The following is a 23,729-nucleotide window of genomic DNA, read 5'->3' on the forward strand; positions in this document are numbered from 1 at the left end:
GAAAGAGACCACAAAATCAAAACGTGTAAAAAACAACGCCCACCTAGCCTGTCTAGGGTTCAAGCGTTTAGCCGACTCTAGGTAAATCAAATTTTTGTGGTCAGTGAGGACCACAACTTGATGTTTGGCTCCCTCCAACCAATGTCTCCACTCCTCAAATGCCCATTTCATGGCCAACAGTTCCCGATTCCCCACATCATAGTTACGTTCAGATGAAGAGAACTTACGGGAAAAGAAAGCACAGGGATTCATTTTAGATGTTACCGGATCCTTTTGGGACAACACCGCTCCTGCACCAATCTCAGAAGCATCCACCTCTACCTGGAACGGGAGTGAGACATCAGGTTGCCGCAGAACCGGGGCGGAGGTAAATCTACGCTTCAGCTCCTGAAAGGAAGCAACCGCCTCCGGAGACCAATTCAACACATCCGCACCCTTCCAGGTCAGGTCAGTCAATGGTTTGGCAATACTAGAAAATTTTGCTATAAATTTCCGATAAAAATTAGCAAAACCCAAAAACTTCTGGAGGGCCTTCAAAGAAGTGGGCTGAACCCAATCATAAATGGCCTGTACCTTGGCCGGGTCCATTTCAATAGTTGACAGAGACAAAATAAATCCCAAAAAAGAAATTCTCTGTACTCCAAAAAGGCATTTTGATCCTTTGACATACAGAGAATTCTCTCTCAAGATCCGGAACACAGTCCGAATATGTTCCACATGAGAATCCCAATCCTTGGAGAAGATCAAAATATCATCCAGATAGATAATCAAAAATTTATCGACAAAGTCTCGGAAAATATCGTTCATGAAGCACTGGAAGACAGAAGGGGCATTAGTGAGCTCAAAAGGCATCACCAGGTAATCAAAATGTCCCTCCGGAGTATTAAACGCCATCTTCCATTCATCCCCCTGCTTAATGCGGATAAGATTATACGCCCCTCTGAGGTCAAGCTTGGTAAACCAGCAAGCACCTCTGACTCTAGAGAATAGATCCGAAATCAGGGGTAACGGATACTGATATTTAATAGTAATTTTATTGAGGGCACGATAATCAATACAAGGTCTTAAAGAACCATCCTTCTTGGCCACAAAAAAAAAACCGGCACCTAAGGGTGAAGAGGATGGTCTAATATGACCCTTCTCCAACGCCTCCTTAATATAGGACCGCATAGCCTCGTGCTCGGGTACAGATAAATTGAAGAGCCGACCCTTAGGAAATTTACACCCCGGGTTTAGTTCAATTGCACAGTCATAACTCCTATGAGGAGGCAAGGATGCAGACTCATTCTCACTAAATACATCATAGTAGTCCGCCAAATAGTCAGGAACCTCATGCGACTGAGGAGAGGTGGAAAAAACCGGAGCCTCACTAAAGGTACCCCGGCATCCCCAACTCACCACAGACACAGACTTCCAATCCAAAACTGGATTATGAATCTGCAACCAGGGAAACCCCAGAACAACGGCATCATGCAGACCATGCAACACCAAAAATCTGCAATTTTCTTGGTGGTCTGGGGCGACCCGCATGACCAACTGGGTCCAAAACTGAGGTTTATTTTTAGCCAGAGGGGTAGCATCAATCCCCCTCAAAGGGATAGGCGTCTGCAGAGGTGTCAACGGAAATCCACAACGTTTAGCAAAATCCAAGTCCATTAGGTTTAGCGCTGCTCCCGAATCCACAAAAGCCTTGGCGGAAAATGTGGACAGGGAACAGATCAGAGTAATCGCCAAAAGAAACTTAGGCTGAACCCCACCAACAGAAAACGTGTGTGCAAAGCGTTTCTCACGTTTAGGACAAACAGAAATAACATGTGAGGCACAGAAAAAACACAGCTTATTACGCCTTCTGAATTCCTGACGTTGCGCCTTAGACAAAACTCTATCACATTGCATAGGTTCAGACGTCTGTTCAACCGGTGGCAACACCTCTCGTGTAATTCTGCATTCACGTAAACGCCGATCAGCCTGAATGGCTAAAGACATTGAATCGTCCAGACCAGAGGGAACAGGAAATCCCACCATAGTATCTTTTACGGCTTCTGACAAACCCTTCCGAAAGAGAGCAGCCAAGGCACTATCATTCCAGGTAGTAAGGACCGCCCACTTTCGGAACTTTTGACAGTACAACTCTGCAGATTCTCGACCCTGGTTCAATGCTAACAGGGTCTTTTCAGCCTGATCAATAGCATTAGGTTCGTCATACAGCAACCCCAAGGCTTGAAAAAATGCGTTCACATTAGTCAGAATAGGGTCATCTGGTTTCAAAGAAAACGCCCAATCCTGGGGATCGCCGCGCAGCAAAGAGATGACAATTTTAACCTGCTGCGCGGGGCTCCCTGACGAGTTAGGCTTCAAAGCAAAAAATAATTTACAATTATTTTTGAAACTCAAAAATTTAGATCGATCCCCAAAAAATACATCAGGTGTGGGGATCTTTGGTTCAACAGCATGAGAACGAGCAAGATAGGCAGAAATTCCTCGCACTTCAGCAGCGAGCTGCTCCACACGATCAGACACTGGCTTTATCTCCATTGAGAGAAAAAAAAAAAATTTCCCCTACGGCCTCAGAGATATAGAGGAAAGAATATACAAACACCTTTTTTTTTTTTTTTAAACACAATTCTTACCTGCTATTGAGTACCCTAGGATCTGCGGTTTGGCGGGTGATTCTGTTATGATTGAGTCACCGTAGGAGGCAAAAACAGAAATGCTAGCTAAGTCCTGAAAACCAGAGAAGTTGCCAACTATCAGATTGCAGACCCCTGAACCTATCAACACAACTAGCAGTAGCCGTGGGGGGTTCCTACGATGACCTAGACCCCTCGATCACAGCTGGAGAGATACATAGGCCTAAAGAAGGAAAGGGGAAATCTAACTGCCCCAGAGCAGACCCCAAAGCAATAGGCAGCCCCCCACATATAATGACGGTGAAGCAAGATGAAAACACTTACACAGACAGAAAGACAGGCTGAGCAAAGACGGGGCCCAAAAACTACCTAGATAGGAACGGATAGGAATGCTGCTGTCTGCAATCTGTCAAAACCCTATCAGAGACAAAAGCCAACAAGCTGATATAAAAATGGCCCTGAAGCAACTAAGCTTCAAAAACTAAATCAGCACTCAGGTACTTTCAGAAGACAGAGCTCAAGGAACACTGCACACTCCAGCAGGGAGTGGCAGAATCCAAAAAGCAAGAAAAACAAAAACAAATCTTTAGATGCAAAAAGGCAAAACAGAAAACTTAGCTTTAGGAGAGCAGGAAACAGACTGGTGTACAAGAGTCCACAGAGAAATCACCCGCAGGGCAGAAAGGGCGTAGGCTGCCTTAAATCCAGTCAGTGACTCCACTCAGCCAATCATCCTCATTAGTCCCAGGTGCCTGACAATGAGGCCCACTACATTCCTTCACCAGAATAGGGAGTTCACCAGGCCTCAGTGACGGAGGGGAAAATGAACTCACAACAGAAGAGGCTTCCGTCGGGGCACTCTGCCATAAAGGCCTGACTGGTGGAGGGCTGCAGTGATAGTTTACTTTGTGGGATTTTCTCCCATCTCCCTACTGCATCTCTGAGGCTCAGCCACAGTGATCTTGCGGTTCTTCATCTCTCTCACCAAGGCTCTTCTCCCAAGATTGCTTAGTTTGGCTGCAGAATGCTGACAATAAGTAATTTACCTTCTGTGGCCAGTTTGCAGGGTTTGCTAGATATCATCTCTTGCTTGTAAGAAAAACGACCAGGGGGGTGTGTTCTGGCATTGAAATGAGAACTGGTCGTTTCCTCCTCACTAGTTTCACTTTCCATAGAACACTGTTCAGTGTGTGTCTGGGGAGGAGCAGCTGGGTGGTTCTGCTCTCTGCACTGAGGCTGCTAGAGGGGGAGGATTTGTTACTGTGTGAGGAGGGCTTGTTCATGTGGTCGGGGAGGGCCTGTTGCTATGGAGGGTGGGGTTGTTGCTATAGAGGGCAGGTTTTTAGTAGAGTAGGAGGAAACGACCAGTTCTCATTTCAATGCCAGAACACACACCCCCGGACGTTTTTCTTACAAGCAAGAGATGATATCTAGCAAACCCTGCAAACTGGCCACAGAAGGTAAATTACTTATTGTCAGCATTCTGCAGCCCAGATATGCACTGAGATTATGTGAAAAGCCCGGACAACCCCTTTAAGGATTATGGAGGCCACTGTGCTCTTAGGAACCTTGAGTACTGCAGAAATTCTTTTGTAACCTTGGCCAGATCTGTGCATTGCCACAATTCTGTCTCTGAGCTCCTTGGCCAGTTTCTTTGACCTCATGATTCTCAATTGGTCTGACATGCACTATAAGCTGTGAGGTCTTATATAGACAGCAGTGTGCCTTTACAAATCAAATCCTATCAGTTTAATTAAACACAGCTGGACTCCAATGAAGAGGTAGAACCATCTCAAGTAGGATCACAAGGAAATGGACAGCATGTGACTTCAATATGAGTGTCTGAGCAAAGGGTCTGAATACTTAGGACCATGTGATATTTCAGCTTCTCTTTTTTAATAAATTTGCAAAAATTTCTACATTTCTGATTTATTTTTCCTGTCAAGATGGGGTGCAGAGTGTATATTAATGAGAAAAAAAATGAACTTTTTTCAATTTACCAAAAGGATGCAATGAAACAAAGAGTGAAGAATTTAAAGAGGTCTGAATACTTTCCTTCCCTGGGATAAATATTCATAAGAACACCAAGATAGAGGCACTGCTATAGTACAGAAGACTCAGGTGCACCTAGGCCCAGTCATCAAAAATGTGGAACTTAAAACCGAATTGAAGTGTAGCAACAATAGTAAAAAGGGGCTAGTATGTACAAATCTGCAAATCTCTAAACAAGACACAATTAAAAATAAAAAGGCACAGAAAAAAGGCAGCCTGAAGGATGTAGCAGGTCCACATGATAAACGTCTAGTATTATAGATACACATGGATAATGGCTTGCATAGAGCACCAGTCACACAGATATGTGTAATGCTCAGTGTCTAGCTTACAGCCTATAAGATCAGGCAGGCTGATCAGCACTATATAAGTGCACCCCACAAGGACAAACACCCAAAATTCACCCAGCCAACACTAAAGCACTGCATAAGATCAAAAAACAGAATAGGATGAAAAAGATATACAAAGGACATGAGGTATTGGTCAATTTTGGCCAAAATACAGAAGCTGGCAACCTTATTGTTTTGCAAGCTTCTGGAGTAAAATTCAAAGCAACTCCCCGAAACAGACATAAAATTCAAAAAACATCAAAGAAAAAAGGCAAATGTATTTACAAACACTAGGTCACTGTACTAATGCACTATAGGATACAGCAGGCCCCCATGAGAAAGGTGCCGGGAACACAGGTACAAAATCCTGATGAGGAACCACTCACACGCCTACCCTTCATGGAGGGGGTGGTTAACTAGTGTTATATATGCTTGGATAAGCCCACCTGATCTAGTAGGATGGGTGTCACTAGTAGGCTGTAAGCTGGACACTTTGCAATATACTTATCTGTGTGACTGGCGCCCTACAGAAGCAACCACCCCCACTATGAATGGTAGGGGGGTGAGTGGTTGTTTGCACCTGTTAGTATTTTGCACCTATGTTCTGTCGCCTTTATCATCTAGCTCATTAGTATTGTGACCTGGTCTAGGTTATTACACCTGGGTTTTTTCTGTTACATCTTAATAATTTTATTTTCCTACACAAAGACGCAATATGCTGTCTTTTTTCTTATTCCACCTGCCACCATTACCCACGTCCCTTGTTCGTGCAGTTCTACTGTTACACTCTCCTCTTATAGCACCGTGACAGCGTGTGTGAATCGGTGTCATTACCGCTGTGATCGCAGGACCTTATTAAATAGAAAGTTTCCTCTAAAACAACGCAAATCTTTTTTCATTCCGTTTGTGTAAGGGTGGCAGGGGTTCAAGTCTCCTGTTTTACGTCATAATGAAATGAATGAAGTGTGCAGCCTGCAAGCGAATGAATGAAGATGACTGATCATCTAATTGTAATTTCCACCATGAGCTATATATCCTATAGATCCTAGGAGTGCCGTTTTGTAGGTACTCTTAAAGTTAGTGGGCAAAAGTCCTGATTAAACAGGAGGTAAGATTTGAAGTTCGATATGACACTTGATAGGGATAAAATGATAGAAAAATGTTTGGAATGACATTCGGCCATAAATGTGACATATCGTCTATTTGATGCTATTCTGTAAAAGGGAAAACAGCTGCTTCTTCACTCAGGCATTGCCGTTTATGGGATGTTTGATGCAACTAACATGTTTTTGCCAATAAATAGAGAACATTGAGAACAAAGAATGCCAAACAGCCCAGAAGCTGAATACAGAACATCTGCTTTTGTTTTTTCCTTTTCTTTCCAGGAATCTTTTTGTGCCTCCTCTTTTGCTATATGAGATGGTGATTTGTATGTTTAGTATATAGCTGGTGTGAAAAAATAAACTATTGTGAATTTACTAGTTTCCTTAAAATTTTTAAAATGAAATATTGATGTTTTGGTAATATTGGGAACCTAGAGAAAAGGTTGGTTTGTGGTTACTTTGATGATTCTAAAGCCACATTCAGCCATCTGTTTTTGTATGTGTTATATCCATGTTTTTCACAGATACAGTTAGGTCCAGATATATTTGGACAGAGACAACATTTTTCTAATTTTGGTTCTAGACATTACCACAATGAATGGCCAACAAAGGGTTTTCAACCAAGTACTAGAAATGAACATTTTATTTACAATTATTTAATCTGTCCAATTACTTTTGGTCCCTTTAAAAACAGGGTGGCACATGTTAAGGAGCTGACACTCCTAAACCCTTCATCCAATTTTAATGTGGATACCCTCAAATGAAAGCTGATAGTCTGAACTTCAACTGCATCTGAATTGTTTTGTTTAAAATTCATTGTGGTAATGTCTAGAACCAAAATTAGAAAAATGTTGTCTCTGTCCAAATATATATGGACCTAAGTGTATAGAATGGTAAAGAGGACACACAAATCAAAAACAGATGAAAATAAGATAAAAATAAGATGAAAATCGATTTTTCTCAATCCCAAAAAAATGGACGTGTGGCTGGCATGTTGTACACTGTATGCATGACTATTAGAAAATTTGTATTTTTGATGATTAATTTCATTATTGAACAATTACACTGCTGTCAGTCAATCCATCAACCTGAAAATGTCAGGCCGGCGTCACACTTGCCGTATGAAAAATCGGTCCGATTTTCTCGGCGGAGAATCGCAGGAGTGTTCTTTGTATGGTGATCCGTATGTAATCCGTTTGCAATGTGATGATGCAATTTCCTCGCATCTAGTATCGGTATGACATTCGTATGCAATCCATATGCAATGCGATTTTAACATAAGCTTTTATATACAGCAGTTCTCTGTCATTGACACATTGTTTTAAAACAAAATATTCTTTAAAACATACAGTATATACAGCTCTGGCAAAAGTTAAGAGACCACTGCACAGTTTTATAAAAATTAGCTTCTCTACATGTCTGACAGCCATTCCATTCCAGTGTCAGTTGAATTCCAACCAGAGTACACCTCATTCTACTTAATGTGCTTCTGATTAGGTGATCACCTGAACCAAATCTTATTTAACGAAGAAAAGTATAAAAAACCCTGCTGTGGTGTTCACAATCCTCTTGCAATAGGACAAGCTATATGGCAAAACAAGTGCTAGTAATATCCCAAAAGTAATAGGAATGAAAAAATAACTTTTAACCATGCAAAAGGAGTTTAAAAGAAAAGTTCAAGCAGCAGATATTGGGAACAACAAAGCTACAGACCGGCAGAGGGTGAAAACGATTTTCCACTCACCGGGATGACCGTCATCTTATTCGAATGTCACTCAGCAATCATAGGATGACATCAAGTGACCTACAAAAGGAATGGAAAATGTGCACGGCAAGAACAGTACCTAACAGGATCCTAGAGGCAGGGCTCAAGTCATGTAAAGCTAGAAAAAAGCCTTTAATCAATGAGAAGCAAAGGAGAGGCAGGCTGAAGTTTGCCAAAGACCGTAAGGATTGAATCATAGAGGAATGTAGTAAGGTAATCTTCTCTGATGAGTCTAATTTTCAGCTTGGCCAAACACCTGGTTGTCTAATGGTTAGACGGACATCTGGTGAGGCATACAAGCCACAGTGTCTTGCACCCACTGTGAAATTTGGTGGAAGATCGGTGATGATCTGGAGATGCTTCAGCAAGGCTGGAATTGGGCAGGTTTCACCTTTGCGAAGGATGTATGAATCAAGCTGCATACAAGGTTATCCTGGAAAAACCGTTGATTCCTTCTGCTCAGGCAATGTTCCCCAACTCTGAGGACTGGTTTTAACAGCAGGACAATGCGCCATGCCACACAGCTAGGTCAATGAATGTGTGGATGAAGGACCACCACATCAAATCCCTGTCATGGCCAACCCAATCTCCAGACCTGAACCCCATTGAAAATCTCTGGAATGTAATCAAGTGGAAGATGGATAGTCACAAGCCATCAAACAAAGACAAAGTGCTTACATTTTTGCACCAGGAGTGGTATAAGGTCACCCAAAAGCAGTGTGAAAGACTGGTGGAAAGCATGCCAAGACGCATGAAAGCTGTCTGACCGATTACAGCATGACCGTGAAGGAGATTCTGAAATATCAGCACCTCCCACCCGGTCAGTGCAGGAGCTCAGCGCTGCCAGTGCTGAGCTTCTGCACTAACAGCCAGGAGCCACCCCTGGCTGTTAACCCCCTAATTGCTGCAATCGAGCGCGATCGCCACATTCAGGAGGGAGGCAGAGGAACGGGTCATCAAGCTACGGAAAGCCTCTGAGACCATGCTCACAGCATGGTGTCAAAAGCTTTCAGCATAGATATAATGCACTGCAATGCTGGAGCAATGTATTATACCTGCAACCAAAGTGAAAAAAGTGAAAGTCCCATAAAGGGACTAGGTAAAAAAGAAAACTTTTAAAAAAATATGTAAAAAAAAGTATTAAATAATAATAACAATTAAAAATATCTACTAATAAATACACATTTTTATGTTTAAAAAATTAAAAAAAGTACATATGTCTGGTATCCCAGTGTCCGTAAAAATCTGATCTATAAAAGTGTCATGCTAGTTAACCCCTTCAGTGAATGTTGTAAAACAAAAAAAATAGTAGCACATTATGCTTTATCATCATGCCGCTTGGAAAAAGTGGAATAAAACACGATCAAAAAGACGAATGTAAATAAAAATAGTATCAGTGAAAGCACCATCTTGTCCTGCAAAAAAACAATCCACCATACAGATCCATCAGCAGAAAAATTAAAAGGTTATAGCTCAGAATAAAGCAATGCTAAAATAATTGTTTTTTCTATAAAAAATGTTATTGTCTAAAAATGCCAAAACATAAAAAAGATTTAAATGAGGTATCGCTGTAATCGTACTGACCTGGAGAATAAAACTGCCTTATCAATTTTACCACACGCAGAACGTAGAAAATTTTTTTTTCCTGAATTGTTGGTATTTGTTCATTCTGCCTCCACAAAAATCAGAATAGAAAGCGATCAAAAAATGTCATGTGCCCGAAAATGGTACCAATAAAAAAGTCAGCTTATCCCACAAAAAAACAAAAAACAAGCTCTCACATGACTCTGTGGGCCGAAATATGGAAAAATTATAGCTCTCAAAATATGGCAATGCAAAAACTTCTTACAAAAAAAGTGTCTTTCAGTGTGTGACGGAAGCTAAACATAAAAAAGGATATAAATCTGGTATTTCTGTAATCGCACCGACCCGAAGAATAAAGTTGCCTAATCACTTATACCAAAAGATGAACGGTGTAAAAAATAAAACCAATTTTTCACCTTTTTGTGGATTTGGTTATTCGGCTTCCCAAAGATTGCAGTAAGGCAATCACAGTGGTTTAACCCCATATATCGAGTATCATGTACTCAGGACAAATTGCACAACAACTTTTGGGGTCCAATTTCTCCTGTTACCCTTGGGGAAAATGAAAAATTTGGGGGCGAAAAGATCATTTTTGTGGAAAAAATTTCATTTTTTATTTTCCCAGCTCTACGTTATAAACTTCTGTGAATTACTTGGGGGTTCAAAGTGCTCACCTCACATCTAGATAAGTTCCACGGGGGGTCTAGTTTTCAAAATAGTGTCACTTGTGGGGGGTTTCCTCTGTTTAGGCACATCAGGGACTCTCTAAATACAACATGGCGTCCGATCTCAATTCCAGTCAAATTTGCGTTGAAAAAGTAAAACGGCACTCTTTCCCTTCCGAGCTCTGCCATGCGCCCAAACAGTGGTTTACCCCCACATATGGGGTATCAGCATACTCAGGACAAATTGCATAAAAACAATTTCTCCTGTTACCCTTGGGAAAATAAAAAATTTGGGGTAAAAAGATCATTTATGTGGAAAAAATATGATTTTTTATTTCCACGGCTCTAAGTTATTAACTTCTGTGAATCACTTGGGGGTTCAAAGTGCTGACCACACAGCCAGATAAGTTCCTTGGGGGGTCTAGTTTCAAAAATGGGGTCACTTATGGGGGTTTCCACTAAGGGACATCAGGGGCTCTACAAACTCGACATGGCATCTGCGCTCGATTCCATCCAATTTTACGTTCAAAACCACAAATGATGCTCCTTCCCTTCCGAGTCCTGTCATGCGCCTAAAGAGTGGTCTTCCTCCACACATGGGGTATCAGTGTACTCAGGAGAAGTTGCAAACAACACATATTGTGGTTCATTTTCTCCTGATGACAAAATATAAAAAAATTGTGTCTGAAGTAAAATCTTTGTGAAAAAAAGTTAAATGTTCATTTTTTCCTTCCATATTGCTTCAATTTTTGTGAAGCACCTGAATAGTTAATAAACTTTTTGAATGCGGTTTTGAGCACCTTGAGGGGTGCAGTTTTTAGAATGGTGTCACTGTTGGATATTTTCTGTCATATTGACTCCTCAAAGTGACTTCAAATATGTGGTTCATTAAAAAAATGGTTTTGTAAATTTTGTTGAAAAAATGAGAAATCGCTGGTCAAATTTTAACCCTTACAACTTCCTAGCGAAAAAAAAAATATGTTACAAAAATTGTGCTGATATAAAGTAGACATTTGGGAAATGTTATTTATTGACTATTTTGTGTGACATAATGCTCTGATTTAGGGGCATAAAAATTAAGACATTAAAATTAAAATTGTGACATTTTCAAAATTTTTGCCAAATTTACGTTTTTTTCACAAATAAACACAAGAACTTTTGAAGATATTTTTACTACTGTCATAAAGTACAATATATCACGAAAAAACATTCTCAGAATCAGCTGGATACTTTCCGCAGTTATAACCACATAAAGTGACAGTGGCCAGATTTCAAAATGAAGGCCTGGTCATTAACCTACAAAGTGGCTTGGTCCTTAAGTGGGTTAATCTTATTAGGACTGCCAGAGATAGCAAGGTGTGGCCCTCGGTTACCTCAGTCCCATAGTCCAATGTGCATATATGCACATTGTACAGACAGCCCAAGTTTCTAATGACTTTTACAGATCTTAGAGGTCAGATTGTCAACCATCTGCAAGTTATCACCTACCTATCCTGTGGATAACTGTTAACGTATTATAACTGTAATACCCCTTTTAATGCTTTTGTTTTTTTGTTTTTTTTTTCTAGAAAAGCTTTCAACTTCATATACTTTAATTACAACCATATCAAATTAGCCTTGAGTGCAGGTTTTGCTTTAATTGGTTTAATACAGCATACACTTTCATGCTGCGCAGCTAGATTACCACTGTGAGCAGGCAGCAGCATTAGCATATAAACTGCATCAAACATTAGGCATACCTGCTTCCTCTTCTACCTTGCAGAGTGCGCAGTATGTCTGCTGTATGGCTATGGATGTGTAATTAGAATATAGGTCAGGTTCTTGCTCATTTAAAAATATTGTAGAGTAAAGACAAAAGTACACGGAAGATATGTTGTGTTTGTATCATCGTAAAGGGAGGTTGATTTTTTTTTTATCAAGACTTTAAGCATCAGTAAAACCCACGCCCAGAATTGGACATGGAGCAAAACCAAATATTTCAAATTATGTCTCCCTTGTTGGATAACACAAGTAAGAGATAATTCATTAAGACTGGCCTAGCAAACGCCTGTCTTAATAAAGAGCTCACTGGAGTACAATATGCCAACTACATCAAACCACTTAAAAGGAATCTGTCACCTATTCTTAGCCCTATCAGCTGCCGGCACCACCATCAGGGGCTTATCTACAGCGTTCTGTAATGCTGTAGATAAGCCCCCAATGTAACCTGAAATATAAGAAACACAAGTTAGATTATACTCACCCTGGTGTCCGATCCAATGGGTGTCGTGGTCCGACACCTCCCATTTTCTAGTGATGCCGTCCTCCTTCTTAATTCTGCTGCGGCTCCGGCACAGGCGTACTTTACCTGCCCTGTTGAGGGCAGAGTAAAGTACTGCAGTGCGCAGGTGCCGGACTCCTCTGACCTTTCCAGGCGTCTGTGCACTTCAGTACTTTACTCTGCCCTCAATAGGGCAGAGAAAGTACACCTGCGCAGGAGCCGCAGCAGAAGTAAGAAGGAGGACAGCATCGCTAGAAGATGGGAGGTGCCGGACCGGACCGCAACATCCACTGCACCTGACTGCGCCCCCCGGTAAGTATAATCTAACTCGTTTTTCTTATCTTTCAGGTTACATCGGGGGCTTATCTACAGAATTACAGAATGCTGTAGATAAGCCCCTGATGGCGGTGCCGGCAGCTGATAGGGCTAAAAATAGGTGACAGATTCCCTTTAAAGGCTATGGTGCATCTCATCAGTGCTGTGCACCTTCGTGTATCTCCCCAGAAATGTTACTCAGGTTCTTGACTGAGTAGCATTTCTGAGGTACAAAACTCATAAAGTTTTAGTTAATTGGGTGAGTGGGCGTTGGGCACACCTTACCCTGCCCAGACTCCTTTTACGCTTTGCGCAGGGTATCAGTGTACTCGTACTGACCTGGAAAATCATACTGCCAGGTTAGTTTTGCCATGTAGTGAACCTGGTAAATAAAAAACAACCCAAAAACAACTGTGATTGCAATTTCAACCCACTTGGAATTTGTTTCCTATTATCAGTAAAAGATGCAGTAGAGTTAATGGTTTTATTCAAAAGCACAACTCATCCCACCAAAAAAAGAAGCCCCTGTATTACTATATTGTTGGAAAAATAAAAAAGTTATGGTTCTTGGAAGAATGGTAGAAAAAAAACAAAAACGGAAAATGGCCAAGGCATGAAGGAGAAAATGGGTTGTACCAAGAACAAAGTACATTTTAATCATTATATCTAGAAAAAAAATAAGTTCCACAATTGGATGTGTTAAAAAAAATGTTGCTGTGCATAGATACTCTTATAAATGTACCATGTAATGGATATGTGCAATCATGCAGCGCTGAATGAAAATTCATGGTCTGCACATACCACAGCTCCTAACCTGCTGATGACGCAAAAGAGTATACAGACAGGACAGCAGGGGATCTCAGATGATTCTGTGAAGAAAAACAGTTTTTTTTTAAAACAGAAATATGTTTTACCTCACAGAAAATATATGTGATCCCCGGTTGTCCTGTCTTTATACTCTCTTGCTTCCTCCCCTGCCCAGGAGCTCTGATATGATCAGACCATGTTCCCGTACGGTCAGACACGGCCATTACACAGGATACAGCAGGGACACATTTATAAGATTATCTCAGCACAGGAACATTTTTTTAAAACACCAAATTATAGAACTTATTGATCTGTTAGTAAAAATGTATTTGTTCATGGGACAACCATTTTAATATAGATGGCTTAGAACAGGCCATAAATACAGGATCAGTTGCAGTCGAACTCCTGGCACCTCCACAGTTGATTAAAAGGGGTGCAGCAGTAAGCACTACGTCCACTTCATTATTTATCCGGCAGTGTCTTCATGCATTTTTTAGTGGCTGTATCTAGTATTGCAAGTCACTGTCATAAACCTGAGCCCACCAATTTGATATTGAGGACTTATCCTAAGGTAGGCCATAAATATTAACGTCCCATAAAATTTCTCTTTCTTCACTCCTCAAGGTATCTTATCTGTCCACCTGTATGTCAACACCAATAGTATGATTGCATAATGCCACAATAATACAGTTAACCATTTTATTGTTCATAAAAACGTAATTAAAAATAAAAAGAACAATAAAAGTTACAAAAAATAGCCAAATAATTTAAAGTCATTCTGTAAAAAAACAGTTTTGCTCCCAAAAAAAAAATCTGGAGTGAATGTGATGTTATAGAAATACTTTATTACGTGAAGCATAGGGTACAGAATTTTACGTCATGTTGCTTGTTTTTGTTTTATTGCTTTAGGATGCCTGCTGGACTTGCCCAGTCACGAAACTGCACCATGGGAGTTCCGCTAACAAGCAGAAGTTCTCCGCTAGCTACACATGCGTCACCTGGTGGGATGACAAATTGTACCAATGTTGTCAGACCTGTTCTCCCTATTACTGTACCTCAGATACATGCTCACCAATCTCCAACATCCTCTCTGAACAATTCATCCAAGATTTCCAACCAGCAAGCTATTAATCACACGCGCACCTGTGTGCCGATAGGTAAGTTGTAGGAAAAAAATGAAATGCTTGTGATATTTGATTGCACAAATATATAAAGTTTGCACAATATATTGGATGTTCTTTTAAAATGCAGAATTGGTGAGAAGAGCAGATCTTTAGTTCATGTAAATCTAATCATTTCATTTTGGCTGTACCTTAAAGATGAACAGCAATTAAAAGATAGCCCCTCAGCCCTTTTTTTCTGTGAGTCTTGAAGATCACATTGGCGCATCTACATTTTAACTGCATGCAGACAGTTATAGCGTTTTGTTATTACAGGTTTGAAGGAATTCTTTCAAGTAGATAAGCAGCTTGGGCTCTCAGCAGGGGTTCATCCTTCCAGAAAGGCCTTGGTACCAGCTAGGCTGCTACCAGTGTGAGCTTTTTCGCTTGGAGCTGTTGAAGCTGGATCACCTGCTAAGCCAGGTGTCCTTTATCAGCTTCACATTTTGAAGGCGGCCTACAATCTTGAGCCAGATATGATACAGTCAATTGGCATGCAATTATATCCCTTATATTCTTCAGAGGGCTATGTGTGGGCCATTATACTATTTGGAGGGCTGTGTGGGGGCCATTTACTATATTGAGGGCTGTAGGGCGGCCTTATACAATTTTGAGGGCTAAGTGGCTGCCATTATACTGTTTGCAGGTCTATATGGGGTCATTATACTGTTTGCAGGTATGTGTTGGGGGCCATTATACTGTTTGCATGGGCTGTGTCGAGGGCCATGATGCCATTTGGAGGGCTAGATAGAGAACATTATACTGTTTGAAGGGCTGTGTGGGGGCTATTATATTGTTTGGAGGGCTATGTATGGGCCATTATACTGTATGTAATTATACAGTGTGAAGGTTTTGTGAGGTCCATAATGCTGTGTGGGGGTCAGTATGCTGTTAGAAGGGCTAGTGAAGGACACTATAATGTGTGCATGGTTATATAGGGGACATCATACTGCTACTGCGTGGAGGTGTGTGAGGCCCATTATACTGTTTGGAGGGATGTATGGCGATCATGATTGGGGCATCATACAGTGTTGGGGTCACCATACTTTGACGGGGTAGGGTTGAGGGAGAGGTGGGTACAGTAGATTCATCATACCGTGTGTGGAGGGTACTGTGGAAGAATTCGCTGTGGTGGTATCATGCTGTGTTTCGAGGGAACACTACAGTTGGCATAATACTTTATGGTGGAAATTAAAGGGAAATCCAGGGGCTTCAATATGAGGAAAATTACTTTGCAAGAGCAGCAAGATTGTGAAATATGTTCTTCTATGACTCTGTCGAATATTAAGGTTTTTCTTTGTGGGAGGGGCCAAGTAGAACTTCTGCATTGGGGCTCCATGATTTCTATGTACACCCCTTTATCTGTTTGTGTGTATATTTGTATATATTAATTGATGTATTTTTTTCATCCTTTATAGCACATCCTTTGGCACAACCTCAAGAACGTCCCACAGCTACCGTGTCCCCTATAAGAACTCACAATTCACCATGTCGACTTCCTACTAGCCCACATAGGTCACAAACAACGGTTTCTCCACAACACATACCCCAGCAGCAGTCCTCCATACAGACTACTATTGCAGTACACTGTACTCGGCCAGTTATCCCTCTCACTTCAGCAGCAGCAGCCATCACCCCGCCAAATGTTACTGCAACCAGCATTAGTGCCGAAGCTTGTAATGGCCCAGTCAACTGTATGCCAACGGCCAGCCCCACAAACACTGGCTGCAAGACAGAAGAGAGGAAGACTGAGAAAGTAAGTGCCTTTTAGGTGTAGGAAGAGTAACATGACCTCATTTTTTCAGACCTCTACTAGAATAATTTATTAATTAAAAGGCATTGGCACGGGAGGAATATACAGAGAGTGGACAACGGCCGTTTCACGCACTTGCGCTTCAACGGGCCCTGAGACGGAAGTGCGTGAAATGGCCGTTGTCCACTCTCTGTACGTTCCTCCCATGCCAATGTCTTTGAATTAATAAAGAATTTTCACGACAGAATGATACAGGAAAGATGTATATCTTTGTACCGTGTTAGCCAGTAGATAGAAAAATATTCAGGATTGAGAGTCCTCAGTAGTTGATACCTTTTAATGGCTAACTGAAAAGATGGTAACACATTGCAAGCTTTCGAGACTACTCAGGTCTCTTCATCAGGCTAGACTAATACAAAATCTGAAGTCACATATTTATGCACAATACAGCCTAGAAAAAATGCAATAGATAAGACAAGTGACGTGAAGCAGAACTATCAATATGGGAGAGGGGGAAACATAAATATAAACATTGGACCAGTTCATAGATAAGGAGTCCGCATGTTTTATGGTCCTCTGATTGGACCATAAAATCAGAGGACCATAAAACATCCGGACTCCTTATCTATGAACTGGTCCAATGTTTATATTTATGTTTCTCCCTCTCCCATATTGATAGTTCTGCTTCACGTCACTTGTCTTATCTATTGCATTTTTTCTAGGCTGTATTGTGCATAAATATGTGACTTCAGATTTTGTATTAGTCAAGCCTGATGAAGAGACCTGAGTAGTCTCGAAAGCTTGCAATGTATTACCATCTTTTCAGTTAGCCATTAAAAGGTATCAACTACTGAGGACTCTCAATCCTGAATATTTTTCACGACAGAATGGTGAGTGCCATCACTTTTTTTTTTTTTTCTCTTTTGTACAAAATCAGATTACATGTTTGCTTTTCTGGATTGAGCACCTGTTCTGACGGTATTTTGGCGGTCGGTCCAGGTGTGTGATTTTCGACTTGAATAGCAGTCATGGAACTGCTTTGGGGTTAAGGAGTAGTGCCGAATCTTCTGTCTCCCTTATGTATTTTGCTCTACTAGAATTAGTATAGATGTGCATTAGTCCTTTTCTGTACTGTTAATCTCAAATGCCTCCAATTTCAACCAGAATAATGTATAGTTCTTTTTTGACAGACTTGTATAGGATTGAGACAGAATAATTCCATACATAAGGCTCTTTAGAAACCTTCTATTCCATCATTGCCGTATAGGCCCCGCTGGGTGCATGAGGTTTTAAGAGAATGAAATCATTCCATGTTTTGTACAATATTCCAATTTAAAGAGCGAATTATTAGAATGAAATTGCTTATAGACGAATGTTGTGTAGCTAGAGCTGTGAGTTTCCAGCTCTGTGTAGATGTTTATATACTGTAATGAAAAAAGAAAGCCTGTCTATAGCAAGTGTTTTCAGCCTTGGGTGATTTAATAGTTTAATATAAGTTCATCCTCTTTGGATAACTAATTCTTTATTTTTATTGAATTTTTTCCATGCCTTCCATGCCACACTCTTACCTTTGATTTGTTCTTTACTTGTGCATAAGTGTTTCTGTGCAGATGGAACATATCCATAGATACAGTATGCAGGTGGTTTATCTATAGAGCACAAATGGAGAATTAAATGCACGGTGAGAATAAGCATTGGATCTAAAGGAATAGAAAATCCTTCTCATATAAATAAGATGTTGTCGTGTTGAAGACATGATGATTTATAAAAATCTCTAGATGCACATAATACATTTTATATCCTGTTTCAAGGAAATTTGTAAAAAAAAATCTGTTAGTTATGAGCAATATAGAGTGTGCTGTGCCATGATGTTTTGTGACACTAATGTGAAACGCAGAGCGCAAGGAACCGAGTACATTGGGCATGGGTCGGATCCTTCTGGTTATAGGTGGTGGCGGCCATGCTTGGCACCAGGCGCTCTGGTGTAGTGAAAAGGGCACATGCTATGGATGTGTGGGGATTTATGCCGGCAATTTATTGTTCCCTCATATGTAGGTGGTAGTGCCATTCCCCATGATGTAATGAAGTAGAGGAAACAAGAGAGAGTCAGCAGGCAGGCATTGTAGGAATGCAGATGTAAAACTTTACTAAATGGCAGCAGGTGGTAACACAGCAGTAGAAGGTAACAGCAAATGATGGTACAATTTCTTAAAGGAAGTTTCCATGATACAGACCATCAGCAGCAGATGTAGAAACTAGGAGTACATGAGGAGTGCATTATAGCAAGTCCGTCCAGTGTCTAAAGCTGGTGTCCAGTACTGACACTATGGATGTTATTGTCCTTTCTAGGGCCGTGACCCCTAGCTGGCCTCGGTGTCCCAAATCCCACTAACCTTCACTATTTGTGGGTAGCTAATATCCCCATTTGCTCTATGGATGATTTACTTCAGTCCATGAGTACTCCTCCTGCGTCCATGGTGTACTTATTACTACACTGAGTGCACTGGGGATCAGGGTATTTCTCCGATGGGTACTGCAAGTATTCCATGTGCTGTCCCACATCTTCTCAGATTAGTCTGCTCCATCCGGCCTGCTGGAGCAGGGAGAGCAAATCTCCTACATGTGCTGGCTGTTCGCTGCTCTTCTCTGACTGAACTCTGCCCAACAGTCAGAGGCTGAAGCTTTTACAAATTTTATTCCCTCCAATCAATCATTACCTAGTTACCAACTAAGTGATGTGATTAACTACTTAACTACCTGAAGCTGGGAACTCTACGGTATATGAAATACTTTATGGAGTATGAATTGCTGAATCATCCTTCTTAAAATAATACACACATTAAAAAAAGCAAATAGTAAATCTAAATACATAAAACAATGCAGTTCTCTACAGGAAAGAGTGCAAAACTTCAAGTATTTAAAGAAATATATAAAACATACTTCACTTTATTGTAATCCCCAACTTTGGGGTATTAAACTAAGATCAGGTTCACATCATGTTTTTGCCAACCGTCATTGGCGCCGTCGGGATTCTTGCCCTGTAAAACAAGATTCAGGTGTATCTACCGACAGGGCCATTGACTTTAATGAAGCAGACAGAGTCACTTTGTACTCTGACTTCTTTTCCACCTTTTTCAGGTTCACACAAAAATGTGGTCGGCTACGTTTTTGTGCCCTCCTCAAAAAGGCAGACATAGCAGAAAATAAGGCTAGACAGGAGGCATAGTGACTCCATGTACTTTATTAAAATCAGTGGCTAAAACATGATATGAGCCCGACCTTAGAAATACTCTAGCATCAAAGGTTGCAGATTTCTGAGACAGCATATAGAATACTTGCAGTACCCATCGCAGAAATACCCCGGTCCCCAGTGCACTCAGTGTAGTTACAAGTAGACATGAGCAAATTTGTTCGGGTCCCTCCTTATTCGGCAAGCTATAGCACTTACTGAAGAAGCTGCATCGGGAACCCGGATTCCTGTTGCGCTCCTGATAATCATGTGTCCAGCACCACAGCTGCATGTGTCATGGCTGTGTGACAATCACAACACATGCATGGAAATGAATTAATTTTGACTACAGGAAAATATTTAGTTAGAATCTCCAGCTTTTTCATCTGATGGATCTGTTTGCCAGCCTTAGTCAGTGGGCATTCTGGAGATCTTATTGTTTGGTGAGGTAAGCAAACTGATGAGCTGTTTCCCTATTGAACCAAAAAATTTGTTATTGACTATTCAAAAATTGTGAGGTTGTTTTGCAGACTGACATTCCCCATGATATTCCAAAATGGCACCGTAGCATTTTCATGATATTCTAACATAACACCATGACATAATAAATAAGAAATGCTAATGTTTTTGCGACAGGAGCCATAGGTGGTTTTCTAAGCATTCATCTGTGCATGTTAATCTTGAACTCCTAATTCTCAAATGACCTGCCTTTTTGACATTAAGGGCCCGTTACACTAAGCGATATCGCTAGCAATATCGCTATAACGTCACTAGTTTTGTGACGCATCAGCGATATTGCTAGCGATATCGCTATGTGTGATACTTACCTCCGACCAGCTCCCCCGCTGGTTATCGCTGATCGCGCGAGAAGGTCCAGGGCCGTTTCTCGTCGGCCGCTTCCTGCTGTTGGAACGAGCGACGCGTGGACGCAGGTGGGAGGACGTCTTCATCTCCTTGTCTGACAGGTAAGTAGCGACCGCCAACCACTGCTATGTCGCTGGTGAGATCTGCCTGTTTGGCAGCTCACTAGCGACCACTTAGCGATGCACCAGTGATCCTGACCGGATCATATCGTTGTCGGGATCGCTGGTGCATCGCTAAGTGTAACGGTACCCTTAGGTTACAAGCTCTCTGTCTTCAACTTTCAGAATCTGTTATCACCCACCTGACGCTTTTCAGCAAGAAGCACCTGGATCGTTGTGTTTAATGTTCATTTTATACATTATTGGTTTTACATTTTGATGAGTTTGTACTGCAGAAAAGCATGGTATCACTTTCCTTTCTCTTAGCTGACATGTTTATGAATTAGGGAATGAGACCTTTCTGAACGACACAAGTTCATTCCATCTTCTATATGTAAAACTTTTACTAGAAATTACTGAAGTTTTCACTTGTAAGGAGATAAAATTTCAGTCTATAAATTGTTTGGCCCATACATCAGTTGAGAATAGTCTGACATGCAAAGGGAGGAAACTAAGTAAAACACCAACACCCCCTTACAAAAAAATGTAACCTTGAACTACACTCAAGACATTGAAGTAACTTTCAATCCTGAGGTATGATCCATCATTTTTTTGTGGGTTCTCTCCTTTTGCAGAGAACTTATGTGACATTAGGCTGTAAGAACATAGCCAGGCTTATAAATGATTCTATATAAATATATGTATAAATATATACAACTCTGGCAAAAATTAAGAGACCACTCCTCAGCTTCTCTACATGTCTGACAGTCATTCCATTCCAGTGTCAGTTGAATCCCAACCAGAGTACACCTCATTCTACTTAATGTGCTTCTGATTAGGTGATCACCTGAACCAAATCTTATTTAACGAAAGAAAGTATAAAAAACCCTGCTGTGGTGTTCATAATCCTCTTGCAATAGGTCAAGCTTGATGGCAAAACAAGTGCTAGTAATATCCCAAAAGTAATAGGAATGAAAAAATAACTTTTAACCATGCCAAAGGAGTTGAAAAGAAACGTTTTAAGTGAGGAAAAGATGGGCTCAATTCTGGCTTTACTTACAGATGGATACAGTAAGTATCATGTTGCCTCCACCCTTAAAATTTCTAAGATGGAAGTCCATTACAACAAGGTCAAGCAGCAGAATTTGGGGACATCAAAGCTACAGACTGGCAGAGGGCAAAAACGACTCTCCACTGACCGGGATGACCGTCATCTTATTCGAATGTCTCTCAGCAATCGCAGGATGACCTCAAGTGACCTACAAAAGGAATGGCAAATGGCAGGTGGGGTGAAGTGCATGGAAAGAACAGTTCGTAACAGGCTCCTAGAGGCAGGGCTCAAGTCATGTAAAGCTAGAAAAAAGCCTTTCATCAATGAGAAGCAAAGAAGAGCCAGGCTGAAGTTTGCCAAAGACCGTAAGGAATGGACCATAGAGGACTGGAGTAAGGTAATCTTCTCTGTTGAGTCTAATTTTCAGCTTTGCAAAACACCTGGTCGTCTAATGATTAGACAGAGACCTGGAGTGGCATCCAAGCCACAGTGTCTTGAACCCACTGTGAAATTTGGTGGAGGATCAGTGATGATCTGGGGATGCTTCAGCAAGGCTGGAATTGGCAGGTTAAACTGTGTGAAGGACGTGTGAATCAAGCTGCATACAAGGTTATCTTGGAAAAACAGTTGACTCCTTCTGCTCAGGCAATGTTCCCCAACTCTGAGGACTGTTTTTTCCAGCAGGACAATGCACCATGCCACACAGCTAGGTCAATCAATGTGTGGATGAAGGACCACCACATGAAATCCCTGTCATGGCCAGCCCAATCTCTAGACCTGAACCCCATTAAAAACCTTTGGAATGTAATCAAGAGGAAGATGGATAATCACAAGCCATCAACCAAAGAAGAACTGTTTACATTTTTGTACCAGGAGTGGCTTAAGGTCACCCAAAAGCAGTGTGAAAGACTGGTGGTAAGCATGCCAAGATGCATGAAAGCTGTGAATAAAAATCATGGTTATTCCACAAAATATTGATTTCTGAACTCTTCCTGAGTTAATACATATGTATTGTTGTTTCTAAATGATTATGAACTTGTTTTCTTAGCATTATTTGAGGTCTGCAAGCACTGCATTTTTTTATTACTTTGACCATTTCTCATTTTCTAAAAATAAATACAAAATTTAGTGCTTGGAAATTCGAAAACGTGTTGTCAGTAGAGTTGAGCGATACCGTCCGATACTTCAAAGTATTGTATCGGATGGTATCGGCCGATCTTTAAAAAAAGTATCGGTATCGCCGATTCCGATACCGGAAGTCCCATTCAAGTCTATGGGACTTCCGGTATCGGAATAAGAAAAACCCTTTCCTGCCCTTGTACAGCCTCTCTGGGGTCTGTACGGGCCTTTCGGGGGGCTGTGCCGGCCTGCCAGGGGGTCTGTGCAGGCTCCGGTGGTCTGTGCCGGCCTGCCGGTGGTCTGTGCAGGCTCCGGGGGGCTGTGCCGGCCTGCCGGGGGGCTGTGCCGGCCTGCCGGGGGGCTGTGCAGGCTCCGGGGGGCTGTGCCGGCCTGCCGGGGGGCTGTGCCGGCCTGCCGGTGGTCTGTGCAGGCTCCGGGGGTCTGTGAAGGCATCGTCCGATGGGACTACAAGTCCCATCGGGCGATGCCTGCTACCATGACAGTGATTGACACATTAGCCAATGATGGGACAGTAGTAGTCCCATCATCCGGCTAATGTGTTAAATGTAAAAAAAAAAAAAAAAAAAAAAAAAATTACATGCTACATACATACAACATGCATACTACATACATGCTACATTCATACTACATACTACATACATGCTACATTCATACTACATAAATACTACATGCAACATACATACTACATACACTCACTGGCCACTTTATTAGGTACACCATGCTAGTAACGGGTTGGACCCCCTTTTGCCTTCAGAACTGCCTCAATTCTTCGTGGCAGAGATTCAACAAGGTGCTGGAAGCATTCCTCAGAGATTTTGGACCATATTGACATGATGGCATCACACAGTTGGCGCAGATTTGTCGGCTGCACATCCCTGATGCGAATCTCCCGTTCCACCACATCCCAAAGATGCTCTATTGGAT

The 23,729-nt window shown here is 41.4% G+C and overlaps 1 protein-coding gene across 2 annotated transcripts in view; it reads left to right on the forward strand.

Annotated features, from left to right (window-relative positions):
* Positions 1–23,729, forward strand: part of SH3RF3 (SH3 domain containing ring finger 3) — a 631,222-nt gene that overhangs the window by 563,586 nt on the left and 43,907 nt on the right. For both annotated transcript variants that reach the window (XM_073590505.1, XM_073590506.1), the window contains 2 exons: positions 14,420–14,667; positions 16,089–16,426. In XM_073590505.1, the coding sequence (XP_073446606.1) occupies positions 14,420–14,667; positions 16,089–16,426 (586 nt within the window). The remainder of the gene's footprint in view (positions 1–14,419; positions 14,668–16,088; positions 16,427–23,729) is intronic.

The sequence above is a fragment of the Dendrobates tinctorius genome, unplaced genomic scaffold (genome assembly GCF_039654945.1).
Source record: "Dendrobates tinctorius isolate UK_male_01 unplaced genomic scaffold, ASM3965494v1 ptg000117l, whole genome shotgun sequence".
Taxonomy (NCBI): Eukaryota; Metazoa; Chordata; class Amphibia; order Anura; family Dendrobatidae; genus Dendrobates; species Dendrobates tinctorius.